The following is a 15,722-nucleotide window of genomic DNA, read 5'->3' as shown; positions in this document are numbered from 1 at the left end:
AAAAGTATCACTGCAAAGACATTCAGCTAATATTTCACACAGTTTTATCTTTGCTTAAAGATGTTAAAATATATACTTCTTGTCTGCAAAGATTCATTTTTCATAGTAAAATGTTAACGTCTTAGGAGTAATGAACCTTCTGTCGGACCACTCCCCCAGCTCATCCTTTACCACACCTTCTTGTGTGCAGAAGAAAAACATGTTTCTAGTTTGCTTCTGTTAAACTATTGATAAGAGAAATTACTATTTAAGAATTTATTTTGTGTCTTCTCAAAAGGATGGACTCAAGTGGAAAATACACATTTAAACACACAACGTTCACATTTTGAAGATGCCACTTGCAGCTGAAATCTCAAAATAAATAAATAAATAAATAACTCTAAATTTTAACTCTACCGTAGTATAAATGGCAACTGATCAAGTTTCTATGAAAGAAACTGAGGTACAGAGTTTGAATGAAAAAGTGAAGGCCAGTTTTCTTTCTTTCTGGAGCTCATAGCTGCTGACTCCTAAAACCTCTTGTTTCATTAGTAACTAAACAATGTAAATTAGAAACTGGCTTCATTCTAAAATTCACTTCTCATAAGTTAATGGCACAGTACTATAAAATAAGGTAAATATTTATTGCTAATTTTGTGTGTACAGTAATAAAAGAAATAGAAGTCTGAACGTAAGACAAATGTGAGCTGAATGGAAAACAATTGAATATGCATGGTTGAGACACTTGAACTTAGTCAAGAGAGTGAAGATGTATAAAACCACGCCAACTCAGAGGAAGTTTGTGACTAATATAATAAACTGATGTGGAATTCAATAAAAAGGGTTTTGTTTGTTACCTTTTCTTGAATTTTTTCAGATCCCAAACAATTATTAGACTATAGATCTTTTATAAAATGAGACCTATAAAGTTGTTACACAAATGTTAACTGCAAAAAGGCTGTATTTTAATACGTGCTTACATAGTTCATATATGAACATGTGATACAATACATTATATCCAAGAAAAGATACTAGTTGGATTTTATTGTGGTTGCTGTTACCAACTCATGGTAAAAAAAGTAGTCTAAATATTTGAGAAATTCAAAGTAAATTCATTTCAGTGAAAGACAAGAACAAACTTAACGATGAAAAATATGCCTGCGCAATATTATATACTTCCTAGCAATGTCTTATTCCATAAAAATAGGTATGTTAGGCTTCCTATGTAAATACTTAGCACAAATCGATTCTAATGACTCTACTTTTGTCCTAAGGATTGAATACACATTACATTTATTTAAAGGTGTTTATTGAAGCTCAATTGTAGCAAACACATAGTTTTGGGTCAAAAGTATCAAGCAATGAATTTCACGTATTATACATGTGAGAATAATCCGTGCTTCAAAATTATAAACAGCATATGAAGATAACAGGATAGGCTTTCTTGAAATTTTAAATTAGATTAAATAAGCCTGAAATATTGGACTAAATGCTAACATATGGAATATAAGATTTCCAAATGTTAATTTACTTAACTTTCCTGTAGTACACACATTCTATTTTTATGTCTATTCTGGAAGTAAAATAGGAAATCATAAGATGTATTTCAGCAGGACAAGGAGGCCATCTTGAGGTCGTTCTAGAAATGTACATGTCCTACTTACTGGCAGCACACACACAATTTATGATTTAAAAAAAATAGAACCTTTGAGAGAAGTTAATATTTCTAGTATAAAATACCGTCATTTTTCTTCAAAACCAAAATGGCAAAGATTTTCAGAGCACTTAGATTTACTCAAAAGCATCCTCCAATTCAACCCATGTCTGTCTGTTTCTGCCTCTTTCTCTTTCACATACACACACACACACACACACACACACACAAAGACTACAAACAAGCTGCTTCTTGCTGGATGATAGAGATGGATAAAACTTAAAATAAGCACAAGACTGTACAAAAATGCTTCAGCAAAACTGTCTTAAATATTTTTCTACAGTTGTAAAACAAAAGCCTCCCACAAACCCCAGTCCATGCCCTTCATGAATCCACTGTGTATCTATTTTGCCTCTCTGGTTCTAGAAAAATAGAAACAACCTTGAATCCGGGGATGGGAGCTGCCCCGCGTCTTCTTTCCTACACACTCTGAGTTAAAACGGGACTTGCTGGGCCGTTGGCGGCATGCTCCGGCTCCTCAGCACCCTCCGTAGGTTTGGTGCCTCCAGCCTCTTTGTCTCCTTCGGGAGTCTTCTCCAGGGCCTCCGGGGGGCTTGTGCAGTTAGCATCCGACTTAGCTTTGTCCACCTCGTTATCAATTTCAACCTTATCTTCTGGATGCTTGCTGTTCTTTACTTGTCCATTCTGGGCGGGATAGGTGCTAGCAATGACGTCATACAGGAATTGGTATTGCTCCTAGCAAAGGGAAGAAGCCAGGGATTACGCAAAAGAGGTTATGTCCTTTTTTCTTTTTTTCTGTTAACATCAGATGAAAATGAACAAGACTTAATCATTTACGTGTGGAAAACTCTGGGTAACAGAAAACTATTCCTGTCTGTTTTCATAAAAAAGATTGTTTTAAATGACTCACTCTCCTTAGGGTTCTGAAGGACTGACTGCAAGGCAGTCTTCAGGACTGACCTTGTAGCCACACCAAATCGGTGATTGGTCCCCTCTCAGGCCATAAGGGGGCATCTCGTTCCTAAGCTTTTGCAAAGGACCCCATCTTGGATGCCCATTCTCTTGATTCATGCCTACATATCACTTGGCATCCAATCCAGAGTCTGCAGAAAGCCAGTCTGAGCCCCTCGGCTTAAATTCAGTGCCCTCATTCACGTTCTAGTGATCTCTCCATCATTTCACTCATGTGTTCAGTCACTCAATCGTGTCCAACTCTTTGCGACCCCACAGACAGTAGCCTGCCAAGCTCATCGGTCTGCAGAATTTTATAAGCAGGAATGGAGAAGAAATGGGTAGCCATGTCCTTCTCCAGGGGATCTTCCTGACCCAGGGATCAAACCCAGGTCTCTTGCAACTCCTGCACTGGCAGGCGGACTCTACCACCGCACCACCTAATAATTTCTCTGTCATTTCATGTATGGCATTGCTTAGTATAGGTCTGCCTTTTCCTCACACTAAACAGTGAGTCTCTTAATGGCAAAAGCACATAGCAGGCACTCGGTATACTTTTAACATCAATGCATGCAAGGTCAAGGTCATGCACAAGTAAGGGCCGCCCGTGCTTGGGTGAGTGGTTAAGTCTGCATTGTGACGAGTGCCTGGCTCCCAGACCATCACCTGTGGTCACTACACTTAGGACACAACTCGGGTTGATAAGCACAATGCTCATTCAACAGCCTCTCTGTACCCGTGAAACAGAGCAGGAGCCTGTGGTCCTCATCCCCCGGACCCCAGTCCTCTGCTTGCCCTTGGTCGGTGGGAAAACCTTAGGCAAAGGAGAAGTTTAATCAGAGAAGCGAGAAACAAAGGAGAACAGGCAAAGGAGACTAAATGACAATGGTTCCGTCATTAAGCACAGTCAAGGCCCTTCAGTTCCTCTTCACGGGCTGCAGATGGTATTCCGAGCCATGTCCTGTGAGCTGTCTTACAGACAGTGAAACCCCCGCCAGGTGGAGAAGTTAACTACAGGGTAACCGGACTGTAGCCATAACAAAAGCTGCCACAATTCTGAGAATTGGCCTCAGAGAAACGGGAAGAAACCTGCCATGGAACTGAAGACTACCGGCACTTAAAACAATCAAGACGATGCTGGTCAGACCACCGATGACCAGTCTGAAGATGACTGTGAGAGCTGACTGCGCTGTGTTTGCATGTAGTCCCCACCCTTAGTCTATGAGAGCTGCTGCCCGCTGATTGTCAGTGGAGGGGGGGAGCTGGCTTTGGACAGGCGTCCACCTCCCCGCTGCTCCAGGTGCCAGCCTCCAAGATAAAGCACACTTTCCTTCCTGCCAGCCCAGCCTCTTTACTGCATCTGAGTGGCGAGCAGTCAGACCCCACTTTCGGTGGCATCCACACCTCTTAGGAACCTGACTTCGCAGGCCCTTTGGGCAAAAGGCGAGTCTATCCCACCCCTACACCTGAGCTGGCCTTGTGACCTGTTCAGGTAATAAAATGCAGAGGAACACACATGCCAGTCCCAAGCATGGGCCCTCAGGGGTCTCACTCTGCAGGAATTCTGCTGCCTTTATGGGAACACGTCTGGACCAGAACAGACATGCAATTCACACACCCCTGTTGCCACAGCTAAATGCCAGCCAACTGCCAGCCCAGGGGCACTCAAGGTCCCTCTGGACAAGCCAACTCTCAGTGGACACACCAGCGACAGCAGACACATGAGGGAGCCTGGTCCAGGCTGGCTGAGCCTGGTGTGAGCAGCAGGACTATTCAACTGACCAAACAGATGATTGAACTATAATAAATGTCACCTTTCTTCAGTCCCTAAACGCCGGGGCGGTTTGAGGTACAGCAACACAAACTGATTCAAGATTGGCAATGGAGGGGTGGGGGGGATTCATGAGCTTTTAAATAAAGTGTTCTTCATGAACCACCACCACGCATTGCTGGCAAACTCCCGTTAGGTCTCTTATTTATACTGATAACAATCCAATGTAAATCCAATGAACCATCATGTAAAATGCAATTTTAAAAGAGAAGACTAGAAAAGTAAATAGAAGAGAAGGAACAGAAAGGAGAGGATGCGGGGCGGGGGGGGCGGTGTGAGAGGAGAGAGAGGAAGCAAACAGGGAAAACACGCTAAAAGCGTGCGGCACACTTACGAAGGTGGGGACCATTCCTGGCCGAGCTCTGCGGAGCGACTTCACAGCTTGAAACACGTCTATCACCTCTTCTGTGTCAGCGCTTTCCAAGAGGTTGAACAACGCGCAAAATACTCCTGTTTGCTGAGATCCATCTCTATAAAAGAAAGAAAAGATTTTTTTAAATGCTACAGTTTATGAAGAAAGTGATATTGGGATTAAAAATCAGAGATAAGAATACACTCTTTGCTTCAGGTTTACTGTGATTATTTTATTCCCGTCTCTTAAGAGTAGAACGTTCCTGCTAAATTCGTGGTTTATGCAAACTTTCTCAACCTGGGAATACAATAGTCCTTTAGTTTAAAAACCTACACTTTAAAAATATACTTTGTCCTGTTTAGTACTTTACTAATCACCATGCACTTTAATTTATATATGAAGTTGTTAAGACACATATCATAAAGCCAGTTTGATAGATGAAAATACTGGAATTTAGGGAAGATAAAGGCATGGCTAGAAAGTGATGAATCCAAAAAACTGGACCTGATGTACGGTAAATTACTAAACCACGTACCTTCTCTCCTCTCTGCTGCCTCTCTAGTGCTTTTTTTTTTTCTCACAAACGTTAACAATTCTGCACCAGCAGGAAAAGGATACCTAGTGAAATTACTCATTAAGGAGAGGGCAGTCAAATCACTTATTAAACTGTGAGAGGCATGTTACATTATAATAAAAATTCAATTTAAAGAATATGATTGGAAGATTTTTGATGTAAATAACCAAGGAATGTACAGTAGGTACTCATCTGTCCCCTAAGAAACACGTACAGTTTTAAATACTAAACTTTCTTTCTTTAGTTTTCTTTCCATGTAAATTTTACCTTTGAAAACTCAAATAAATGCCCCAAAGTAGTACTTGTTTAAGGGCTTGGTTGTAGTATATGCAATTCTAATAAGAATAATGAGGTTTTCTCAAAAAGCCTCATTTCTTTTAAGCACTTCGCTAGATTTACGTTTCTGATCTTACTTTACTATTTTAATTTCTAATTTAGTGCAACATTTTATGTAAATAGTTTACAGCTTGCATCCTTCTTTCAAACCTCTTATTTAAGGTGGACACCTATCACAGATGAAACGTAAGGGTCTGCATAACATAAATTCAATAAAATCAAGTATTATTATGTATTTTATTAAAATCTTTGCCTTTGGGGCTCTATTTAGGGAGTCAAGTAATGGGTTTCAAATCAAAGCTGCTAAGTATGAGATTTCAGCTAATAAATAAGATATGTCTATTGGAGGCAAAACATTCAGTCTTCTGGATTCCACTGACAACTAGCAGAGTGGCTCAACGCACTTGTGAAGGTAGAAATAAGATGTAACATCTGTCCATCCATCTGTCCACGCATGCTTCCATTCACTCTTTCATTCAGGACAGGTGACATTCTGGGTTCAGCATTAGCACTGAGTCAGGGATTAAATACCCCTGATACTAAGGGACTCATAACCTAATATTCCCGCACTAAAATATAGTTATTTCTACTGCATTTCCACAATAGTTGCGCTGCTGGAACACGTGGGAGAGACGTGTTCCACTGCAGTCATGCATTTTTAACTATTAGGAGAAATCGCCTTTAACAAGAGGTGTGAGCCAAGAGGTCAAGCAGGACGGTGGGTTTTAGAACATATCCCGTGAAACCCCCACCAACCTGCAGTGGATGAGAAGAGGCACATTCCTGTGATATTTATTCCCTTCGGGAGAATTCTTCTTGGGAAGTTTTTGTTTGAGATTCTGGATCATCAAGACCAATTCTTTGGGTTCTGCAGGCAGCTCTTCCCCATTCCAGTTATTAAATTGGTACTGGTACACCATTCGCGGATCTTTTCTCTAAAACCAGGGGAAGGAACATGAATTCAAGGGAGAAACTCCGCCCATTCGATAAGTTGATTGTTACTTTTCCCTCCCAGTTACTTTCATTTAAATCATTAAAAAAAGTTTATCCTGAAAGCATTATATAGAGAGTTGCTTTGCTCTCACAGAGCAACGCATCTTAATTTTTCGACCAGATCAATTATACCAAAGACACATACTCCTGAAATTGAGTGTGTACCTTGGAATGTCTCAGTTCAAATGCACGGACGGTATACGCTGAAGATTTGTTGGTGTCCTTCATGTGGACTTCCACATCTCCGTAGGTTTGCTTTCCCTCCTCCCAGTACTGAGCACAGGCTTCCTAGATGAGAGAGAACGTGGTTCAGCATCAGCTGCCCAAGCGCTCTGTTCGCTTGTCAACGCGCTCAGAGCCACTGCGCTCATCTCGGCTTTGCCTCTGTCCTCTTTCGCGCTCTTCTTCACTCTGCTCTGTTAAATGTGAAATGACTAACTGTGCTGTCAAACTGAGTCCTCTTCATAAAAATCTAAAACCTATTGGAAGTATTCTGGACATCCATCCAACAGATACATGGTGTTACCTTGTGCAAGGACCCCAGGGAGAGCCAAGGTGCCCAGCACACCATGGGCATGGCTCTGCCACCCCAGGCTAGATCTCAGCTTTGCTTTTCCCACCTTTCCATGCCTCACCACCACCTTTTCAAAAAGGATGGACTGGGCTGATGTTGTCATGACCCCTCCAAGAACTTAGGTCTCCTTGTCCCTCCAGGGGTCTGGCGGGAAAGAGACTGCACCTTTAGAAGCTTCGTCTCTATCTTGTCTGTGTCAGCTGACTATCTGAGGAAAGGGTCAGATTGACAAACACTGGATCACAGAAGTACTTGCTCCTTCCTCAAATGATTTCCGCTAACTACAGACCCACAGTTGCTGACCACGACAGGCATTCCTGTCTGCAGTCCTGTTCCATTCCCTGCCTTTCCCAATTTACATGAAGGAAAAGATTACTAGAATCCCATCCCTTAAAAAAAAAAAAAAAGAAAAGAAAAACATAAAATAGCTAGTGGGGAGCTGCTGTATAACATAAAGAGCCCAGCTGGGTGCTCTGTGATGACGGACAGGGTGGACAGCGGGTGGGCATGGAGGCTCAAGAAGAGGATATATGTATCCTCACAGCTGATTCACGCCGCAGAGCGGAAACGAAGGCAACATTGTAAAGCAATTCTCCTCCAGTTAAAGTTGTTTGAAAAGAAACAAATGGAAAATGAAAAACAGAAAAACATAAAGAAAAAAAAACTATTTTCTATGCACGCAGGTAGGGGAGAAAGGAAAGCAGAGAGAAAAAAAGAACACATACAGTGTAACTGCATACTGGTGAGAACATTCATTACATAAGCTTTAACATATGTCAGATAAAGTGTTAGGTGGTAAAAACTAAGATGTACTGCCAGGAAAATCTTGATAACTTGTGATATTAAGAAAAGGCTCAAATATATGTAACAGGCATTAGGCAGAAGATCAAATTAGGTCTGAGGTTCACCTCCAACCATAGAATCTTGTGACAGTAACTCTTACATGGATATAAAGAAGACGGGATTTAGATATGGTTTTCAGGAGTTTTGTCTTTCTAGAAGAAGAGGATCAAAATGGAAAAAGAGGGTACATCTAGATGCATGGGATGTCAGAAAATTAAAGCTCACTGAGGAGAGCACAGATGCTGTGTTAAGATTCCGTCAGTAACTCTACTTGTCCAGGGCGGAAAGTGTGGAAAACATAAAAGTGTGAGGATATGGCAAGATACATTGGGCCTGATTACTGATGGTCTTAAATGTCAGATCAAAGAGGTGGGTTTCTATCCTGCAAAAAAAAAAAAGAATAAAGATGTGGCTGTTGTGTGTGTGTGTGGTAAAAGTCACATAATATAAAACATAGTATCCTAACCATATCTAACTGCACAGTTCAACTTGTTGGGAAGCTCTCACCATCATCCATCTCCCCAACTTTTCACTTTTCTAAACTGAAACTCTGTCCCCATTGGACACTAAGTCTCCATCTTCTCTCCACCTCCTGCACGCACCCCAGCCCCTGGCGCCTACCAATAGCTTTCTGACTCTATGAATGTGACTATTCGAGGTGCCTCGTCCAAGCGGCATCAAGCTGTGTCTGTTCCTATTGCATCCTCCCCTGGTGACTCAGACAGTAAAGAATCTGCCTGCAGTGCAGGAGACCTGGGTTTGATCCCTGGGTTGGGAAGATCCCCTGGAGAAGGGAGTGGCCACCCACTGCAGTAGTCCTGCCTGGGAAATCCATGGACAGGAGACTTCGGGCCAGCGTCCATGGGGTTGCAGAGAGTCGGACACTCTCACCGCATACTGGAATGCATTTTTAAGTTTCACTCAGTGCATGTCCTACAAACAAGTCGCACCTTCTTTTTTTTCCCCTGTGCTATACAGTAGGTTCTCAGCAGCCCCCTGCTCACGCGGTCTGCTGCATTTAGCAGAGGGAGGCTCAGGGTTGCTGTGCGTTATTAGACAATCGATCTGTGAACAGTGGGCAGAGCTGGCGGGGGCCAGGGGAGGCAAACAGGAGGCACGGTCAGAACCCAGGTGAAAACTCCAGAGGCCAGCGCTCGGATGGGAAATGGGGAGAAGGAGCAAATGGAACCGTGTGACAGGGGGATCCACGGGACTGGGATACAGAGATCCATCCAGTAAGTGATCCAGGAAAGAAGGATCAGATTTTATGACAGAAAGACCCGAAAGAAGAGATTCTCAAATGCACAAACCTGGTCTCCACTCTTCAGTTCCGTCAGCATGACGATCACCTTGACTTTCCTTTGGAAGACCATCTGCCAGAAGTCACCAACGGTCTCTTTCAGCGGTCCCTGAGCCGCAATCATCACTTCAGGTTTCCAGTAACTCTTTCAACAAAGAAAAAGTTGAGACCCGGTTAGTGCTGCTGGGGAGAGAATACTGGATTCTTAAGACAACCATGTGGAAAGAGAGTCACTTAATTCGATGTCAGTGCTATTACATAAAAGTATTAAGACTCTTAGGTCCCATCCTGTGATGAGCCATAACAGAAAAGAGCACCGTAACGAGAGCGTGTGTATGTACATGTATGTATATATGATTGAATCACTTTGCAGTACAGCAGAAATTAACACAATATTGTACAGCAACTACACTTCAGTTTTTTAAAACAGTGACAAACAGATTCTTAGGTCCAAAAAGAACGCAATGTCTCTATAAAAGATAATAGTTAATGATAATACTTGGCTACAAATGTAAAATCAAGTTTAGAAGATATTATTTTAGAAAACTAACAAATTTTTCCCCTCCAAAAATACCATCTTTTCCTTTAAAAAACTTAATGTGATGATTAAAAAAAAAGCATAAGCATTTCAGAATTGTCTTCATCATGCCTCTAATTTATGTTTATATATTCTTCTTCTAGGGACCCCTGGTAGCTCAGCTGGTAAAGAATCTGCCGGCCTGCAGTGCAGGAGACTCCAATTCGATTCCTGGGCTGGGAAGATCCCCTGGAGAAGGGACAGGTTACCCACTTCAGGATTCTTGGGCTTCTTGGTAGCTCAGAATTAACCTACAACATAGGAAACCTAGGTACAATCCCTGGGTGAGGGAAGATCCCCTGGAGGAGGGCATGGCAACCCACTCCAGTGTTCTTGCCTGGGGAATTCCCATGGACAGAGGAACCTGGTGGGCTACAGTCCATGGGGTTGCAAAGAGACAGACACGACTGAGCAACTTAGCTCAGACAGCATTCTTCTGCTATCTTATAACTACTATTCTATGAATATGTATTTTAAGAAAATTGGGAAAAGAAATAAACTCAGCTTAGTGAATATGCAAAAAGTATGTACTGAATTACCTAAGTCCCTTCTTGAATTCTCAGTATACTAAAAAAACCGTATGTGACACAGATTCACTTAAATATTCAGAAAATCTGAATGAAAACGTTTAACTATACATACAAGCAACCTTGGATCTGCTTGCAATATGGGGATCTGAGTATACATAAACATTTTCAAATATTTGTTTCTGCTGAATTTTATTATTTTTCAAATTACATTATAGTCATATTTGCCATAAATTGTAACTAACAGTATTGTTTTGTATCAACTCATTAGGTTTTAATGTCTAAGTATTGCAATAAGTTAAGATATAGTACTAAAAATGGAAACTTTCACATCAATGAGTACATAGATATGGTCAAGCTAAAGAGAAGGCAATGGCATCCCACTCCAGGACTCTTGCTTGGCAAATCCCATGGACGGAGGAGCCTGGGAGGCTGCAGTCCATGGGGTCGCTAAGAGCGACTGAGCGACTTCACTTTCACTTTTCACTTTCATGCACTGGAGAAGGAAATGGCAACCCACTCTAGTCTTCTTGGCTGGAGAATCCCAGGGATGGGGGACCTGGTGGGCTGCCGTCTCTGGGGTCGCACAGAATCAGACACGACTGAAGTGACTTAGCAGCATCCTTCTTTTATAAAATCACTTAGTGCATGGCGGAAAGAACATACGCATCTCTTTAGAGGTGGACCTCGGGTTTGGGAATGTGAGGACGTACCATGATGAAGGAGGCATTGATGTATCTGTTTATCTCCTCCAGGTCGCTGTCGTTTTCGTCATCGGAGGACTCGTCGGAGTCTTGCTCACTCTCCTTGCTCGTCTCCAGCTCATGCTTCAGCGCCACTCTGTTAAAGTCATCTGTGCAAAGTAAACATGAAATTTAAATTCGATTTAAAAAACAAATAAATCTCTGCTTGACTGTCACGTGGAAACTAGAAAGTCATTTAGAAGTGACAGACAGCATTATGTATACTTATCGATCTATATGGAACGAGATCCTGCTCCATTCTCATTGATTAACAAATTATTTTTTTTAACTCTAATTGAAAGGCGATCGATCCCAAGAAAGTCCCAGGAAAAAAACACAGGACGTAACTCTATGTCGTAACGTTTCGTATGATTATTCAATATTTAATACATATACTTTAGTTTTCCATGAAATAGCATAAATCTGATGGATGAAAGTTTTAAAAATACATCTGTACGTTAATAAAATACATACCTTAGGTAAAACCTAGTTTTTCAATTATATCTTATTAACAGTCAATTAACAATCTTAATTAAATGAGTATCTCAAATAAATAATTATTTCATTGAGGAAAGTATTTAGTCCGTAATTTCTCGCTGTTACTCAATTTCTTAAATTTAGAATAACCCGATCAAAGGATCTGATTAGTTGTATCACCATCAATTCCATATTTTAAACTGTATTCATAAGGTCCATTTCAGAAATTAACTAGGTCAACCCTGCATTGATCCAATTTACAAGGTTGTCTATCTTGGGTTATATTTTCTCCACGTTAGTTTTAGTGTATGAATATTTATTTAGCAACTGAATGAAATTATAGCTGTACAGGCACGGTCCTCTCAGTATACTCAAATAGCAAAAGATGCATGTTTTGTTCTGTTAAACGTGATGATCAAGAGTTCATAGCATATTTCCTGCCTACTTTTAACCACCCTGAGGTAAGGATGGGATAAATAGAAAACATAAAGGGAACAAAAGGATGTAATTTTCTACTTGGCAATTACCCTGGAGTAAATAACTGCAATAAACTAAAGATGAGAGAAAACCTGTAAAGAAAACTTGGCCTTTCCCCGGCTTAAAAGGTTACGTCTTTCTTAAAACTCATTTCTGAACTAATTGATAAAAAGAAAACAGTCAATACCGTCTGTCTTCCAAAGTCCATTGTGAATGTCTGGGGTTCACTGTATTTGCTACAACTGAAATTTAAATAACCTATAACTATTCTCTGCTGTCAAGCAAATGTTGAAAAGTTGCTTCCCAAAGGTTTGTGTGTATGTTTCACATTAAACAAATTCAAAGAACTTCACTATGATACAAAAGATAAAAATAAACTGCATACATGGAATGACATTAGAATTCCTGTTTTTACTCTTATTTTCTTCTTGGTTCCCAATATGCTGTGTCCTCCAGCCCCTATAAGAAGGAAGTCTCTGAAAGAAAGAAATAGAAAGGAAACACCTTTTAAAATGTAATGACTGGTTTAGTTTATTACTGCAGCATAAGACATTCCCTAAAGAAAAGAATTTCATTAAGTTTTGTGAAATCTGCGTACATTCCCTAAGGTCCCAATTGTTAAGTTTATCCCTGATCTTTTTTTTTTTTTTTTTTTTTTAGCTATTCAGGTCTTAAGTACTTTGACATGGTGAATTTGAACATATACAATTATATAACAGAATATGTTTCCCAGTGAAGAGGTGCTAGATAGTAAAAAAGTATGGTTTGATCTTTTATAAGTTAAAAGCACTGTACAGATATTGGCCATTCTCCATATGGCAAAAACAATGTTAAATTATTTTAAATGACCCAAAGTCAAATCTCCTCCAGGATAAAGCGTGCACAGATGACTCGGCTCATGCTTTGCATAATCAACACTTCATTTCTTTAAGCCCTCCAGACTCTTCCCCTCTCCCTCCTGGTAGCTAATCAGTTGACAAAAGCTGTCATATCTCCGGGTGAAGCTCTCAAATCCTTCTGCGTTTCTCTCCTCCTGCTTAGGACAATCGCTTTCATTTATCACTTGAAAACATCAACAGTCTCTTTGCCGGCCTCTTTACCTTCAATCTCACTTGCTCTAATCCTTCTAGAACACAACAGGGCACGTTCCTCTCAGGTTTCTGGCAGCTTCCCGTCCTTGTCAGGAAGGACCCAACATCTATCTGCACAGCTCAGGAAGCCTCTCAGGAGGTGGCCCCGACCGTCTCTGCAGCCTCACCTCCTGCAGGGCCCTCGGCACTGCAGCCAAACCAACTCCTCCACCTTCAGATGGGGCCAAGCTGTCTTTGAATTCTCGGGAGACTCACAGGCGTGTTTTCTGCCTGGACTACCCATGACCCTTTCTGTCTGGACTACCCATGTCCCTTTCTGTCACTCTGCTAACTCCTACTTGCCCTTTAGATATCTGTGCAAAGGTCAGTTTCTACCGGAAGATCTCCCTGCCTGCAGCCTTTTCTTCCTAATAAATAACTTAAACAAATAGCTTTCAAGTGGATAAATAGCCTAAACTGAGGGAGCTCAACATGTACAGCTGAGTACCATTATACACACAGTTACACACACTCAGTTTTAGAGTTTTACACACTCAGTGGGAAAGACCCTGATGATGGGAAAGACTGAGGGCAGGAGATGAGTACCATTATACACACAGATATACACACTCAGTTTACACACTCAGTGGAAAAGATGCTCATGCTGGGAAAGATTGAAGGCAGGAGGGGAAGGGGACGACAGAGGATGAGATGGTTGGATGGCGTCATCGACTCAATGGACATGAGTTTGGGCAAGCTCTGAGAGGTGGTAAAGGTCAGAGAAGCCTGGTGTGCTACAGTCCATGGAGGTACAAAGAGCTGGACGTGACTGAGAGACTGACCACCACCAACAATACAGATAGGTGTATGCACATACATGTCTGCGTGTATATATATTATGAACACATTTAGAAAAACTATGGTGTCTTCTTTCAAAGTCAATACAGCACTTTGTTCCAAACCACACTCATGTCTTCACCTCCTGTAATTTTCCTCCAATCTTCAGCCACCCACAGTCTCCACTCCACTTTTGCAGACAAGTTTCATTCCAAAAATTACATCACTTTAAACGCTATGATTTCCACCATATCTGCTATGGAAAATTGCCTCCATTGTTCCCAGCCATTTATTCTAGCACCTCCAATTCAGTAATCTGCAATCCTATCAAAACCTTCAGCATATTGCTTTTATGACTTTCTCATTGTACCACATGTCTTTCTGCGGCTCATATGCTCTTTATTGACCACCCTAAATTATTCACTTGCAAGCACCCTCAGCTCCTTCACGTCCCAACTTTCAATTGGCCACTTTAAAATATGCTAGATGTGGCTAACTCAACTGCACACAGCCTCTAACCTCAATGTTACTGCAGGAAACAAACAAAAAACCAACTGGCTGACTCTCTTGGAAAATTCATGACCATAAATTTCAAAAGATCCAACAGTAATTTCTGGCCACCCTACCCCCTTCACCTGGGAGACTGCTTTCCTTCTTTGATAGAACTATTTTAAATCATTCTCTCTTTCTTGAGCATGAACTCTTCTTTGTGACTCACTTCTGCCCCACCCCCAAACTCTCAACCAATGATCTTACTTCATATGCTCTTAAGAAAGATGAGGCAGTTAGACAGGAACTGCCTCAATGTCCCATCACTAACCCACCAGCCAACCTCCATCTCCACTCTCATTTTCTGTCTCCCTTTCTGCTAAGCTGGAACAATTTCACTGTTTCTATCAGAGCTGTGGTTACTGCCTGTGCGGATCACACTCACTAGCCACTTCCACATACAGATCCCTTTGACTCTTGTGCTTAGAAGCACAGGCTCAATCATATTTGCTCAAAGAATCTACTCTTTCTTTTAGTGACTTTACATATGAATTTTTAGATTAAATGTATAAGTATTTCAAACAGTGTCTGTGTATATGGAGGACAGCAGAGTTAGTGAATTAAATGCAGTGGAAAGAGCAAGAATGAGAAAACACCCCTTACTGAAGACCCAGCTGGTAGTCTGCTGGTTTTTCCATCATAGTACAGTCTTCAGGTTGGATCATGTTACTTGGTGACTATCTCAAGTCCTACCCCAGTCCCATTCTGATCCAAAACACTAAATGACTCTGTATCTGATTAAAAGCACGTTCCTGGTCTTGTTGTGACAACCTCTGAATTCACCAGTTTGGTAGCTCACACAAAGATTCGATAAACTGAAAATTACAAGTGAAAAGAGAAGTAACAAAACTTCTGTGGCGGCTGGACAACCTGGAGACAGCTACACCGACTCTCTGAAACCACAGCGAGCCACATCCTAGGTTGGTTTTCAGAGTAGTTGCCTAATAAATAGGTTAGGACACACGTATTTATCCTTTAGTTTCTGTCTACCAGCTCCAGCCAGTTCCTGTTCCCCAGTCGTCATAAACTCCTGTAATTATTTCCTTTACAAACGAAA

At 41.3% G+C, this 15,722-nt stretch overlaps 1 protein-coding gene across 7 annotated transcripts in view; it reads right to left on the bottom strand.

The window, feature by feature from the left end:
- The window catches only part of PTPRC (protein tyrosine phosphatase receptor type C), a 153,314-nt gene that overhangs the window by 22,853 nt on the left and 114,739 nt on the right, over positions 1–15,722 (bottom strand). For 6 of the 7 annotated variants that reach the window (XM_042229306.1, XM_042229308.1, XM_042229309.1 and 3 more), the window contains 7 exons: positions 12,595–12,685; positions 11,226–11,365; positions 9,419–9,553; positions 6,857–6,979; positions 6,455–6,633; positions 4,771–4,906; positions 1,272–2,389 (listed from right to left, as the gene is read on the bottom strand). In XM_042229306.1, coding sequence (XP_042085240.1) covers positions 2,114–2,389; positions 4,771–4,906; positions 6,455–6,633; positions 6,857–6,979; positions 9,419–9,553; positions 11,226–11,365; positions 12,595–12,685 — 1,080 coding nt within the window. In that variant the 3' untranslated portion in view covers positions 1,272–2,113. Of the gene's footprint in view, positions 1–1,271; positions 2,390–4,770; positions 4,907–6,454; positions 6,634–6,856; positions 6,980–9,418; positions 9,554–11,225; positions 11,366–12,594; positions 12,686–15,722 lie in introns of those variants that run through there. The other variant, XM_060396233.1, reaches the window with a different exon arrangement.

This window comes from Ovis aries, chromosome 12, assembly GCF_016772045.2.
Source record: "Ovis aries strain OAR_USU_Benz2616 breed Rambouillet chromosome 12, ARS-UI_Ramb_v3.0, whole genome shotgun sequence".
Lineage (NCBI taxonomy): Eukaryota > Metazoa > Chordata > Mammalia > Artiodactyla > Bovidae > Ovis > Ovis aries.
This window is presented reverse-complemented; position numbering and strand designations above follow the sequence as displayed.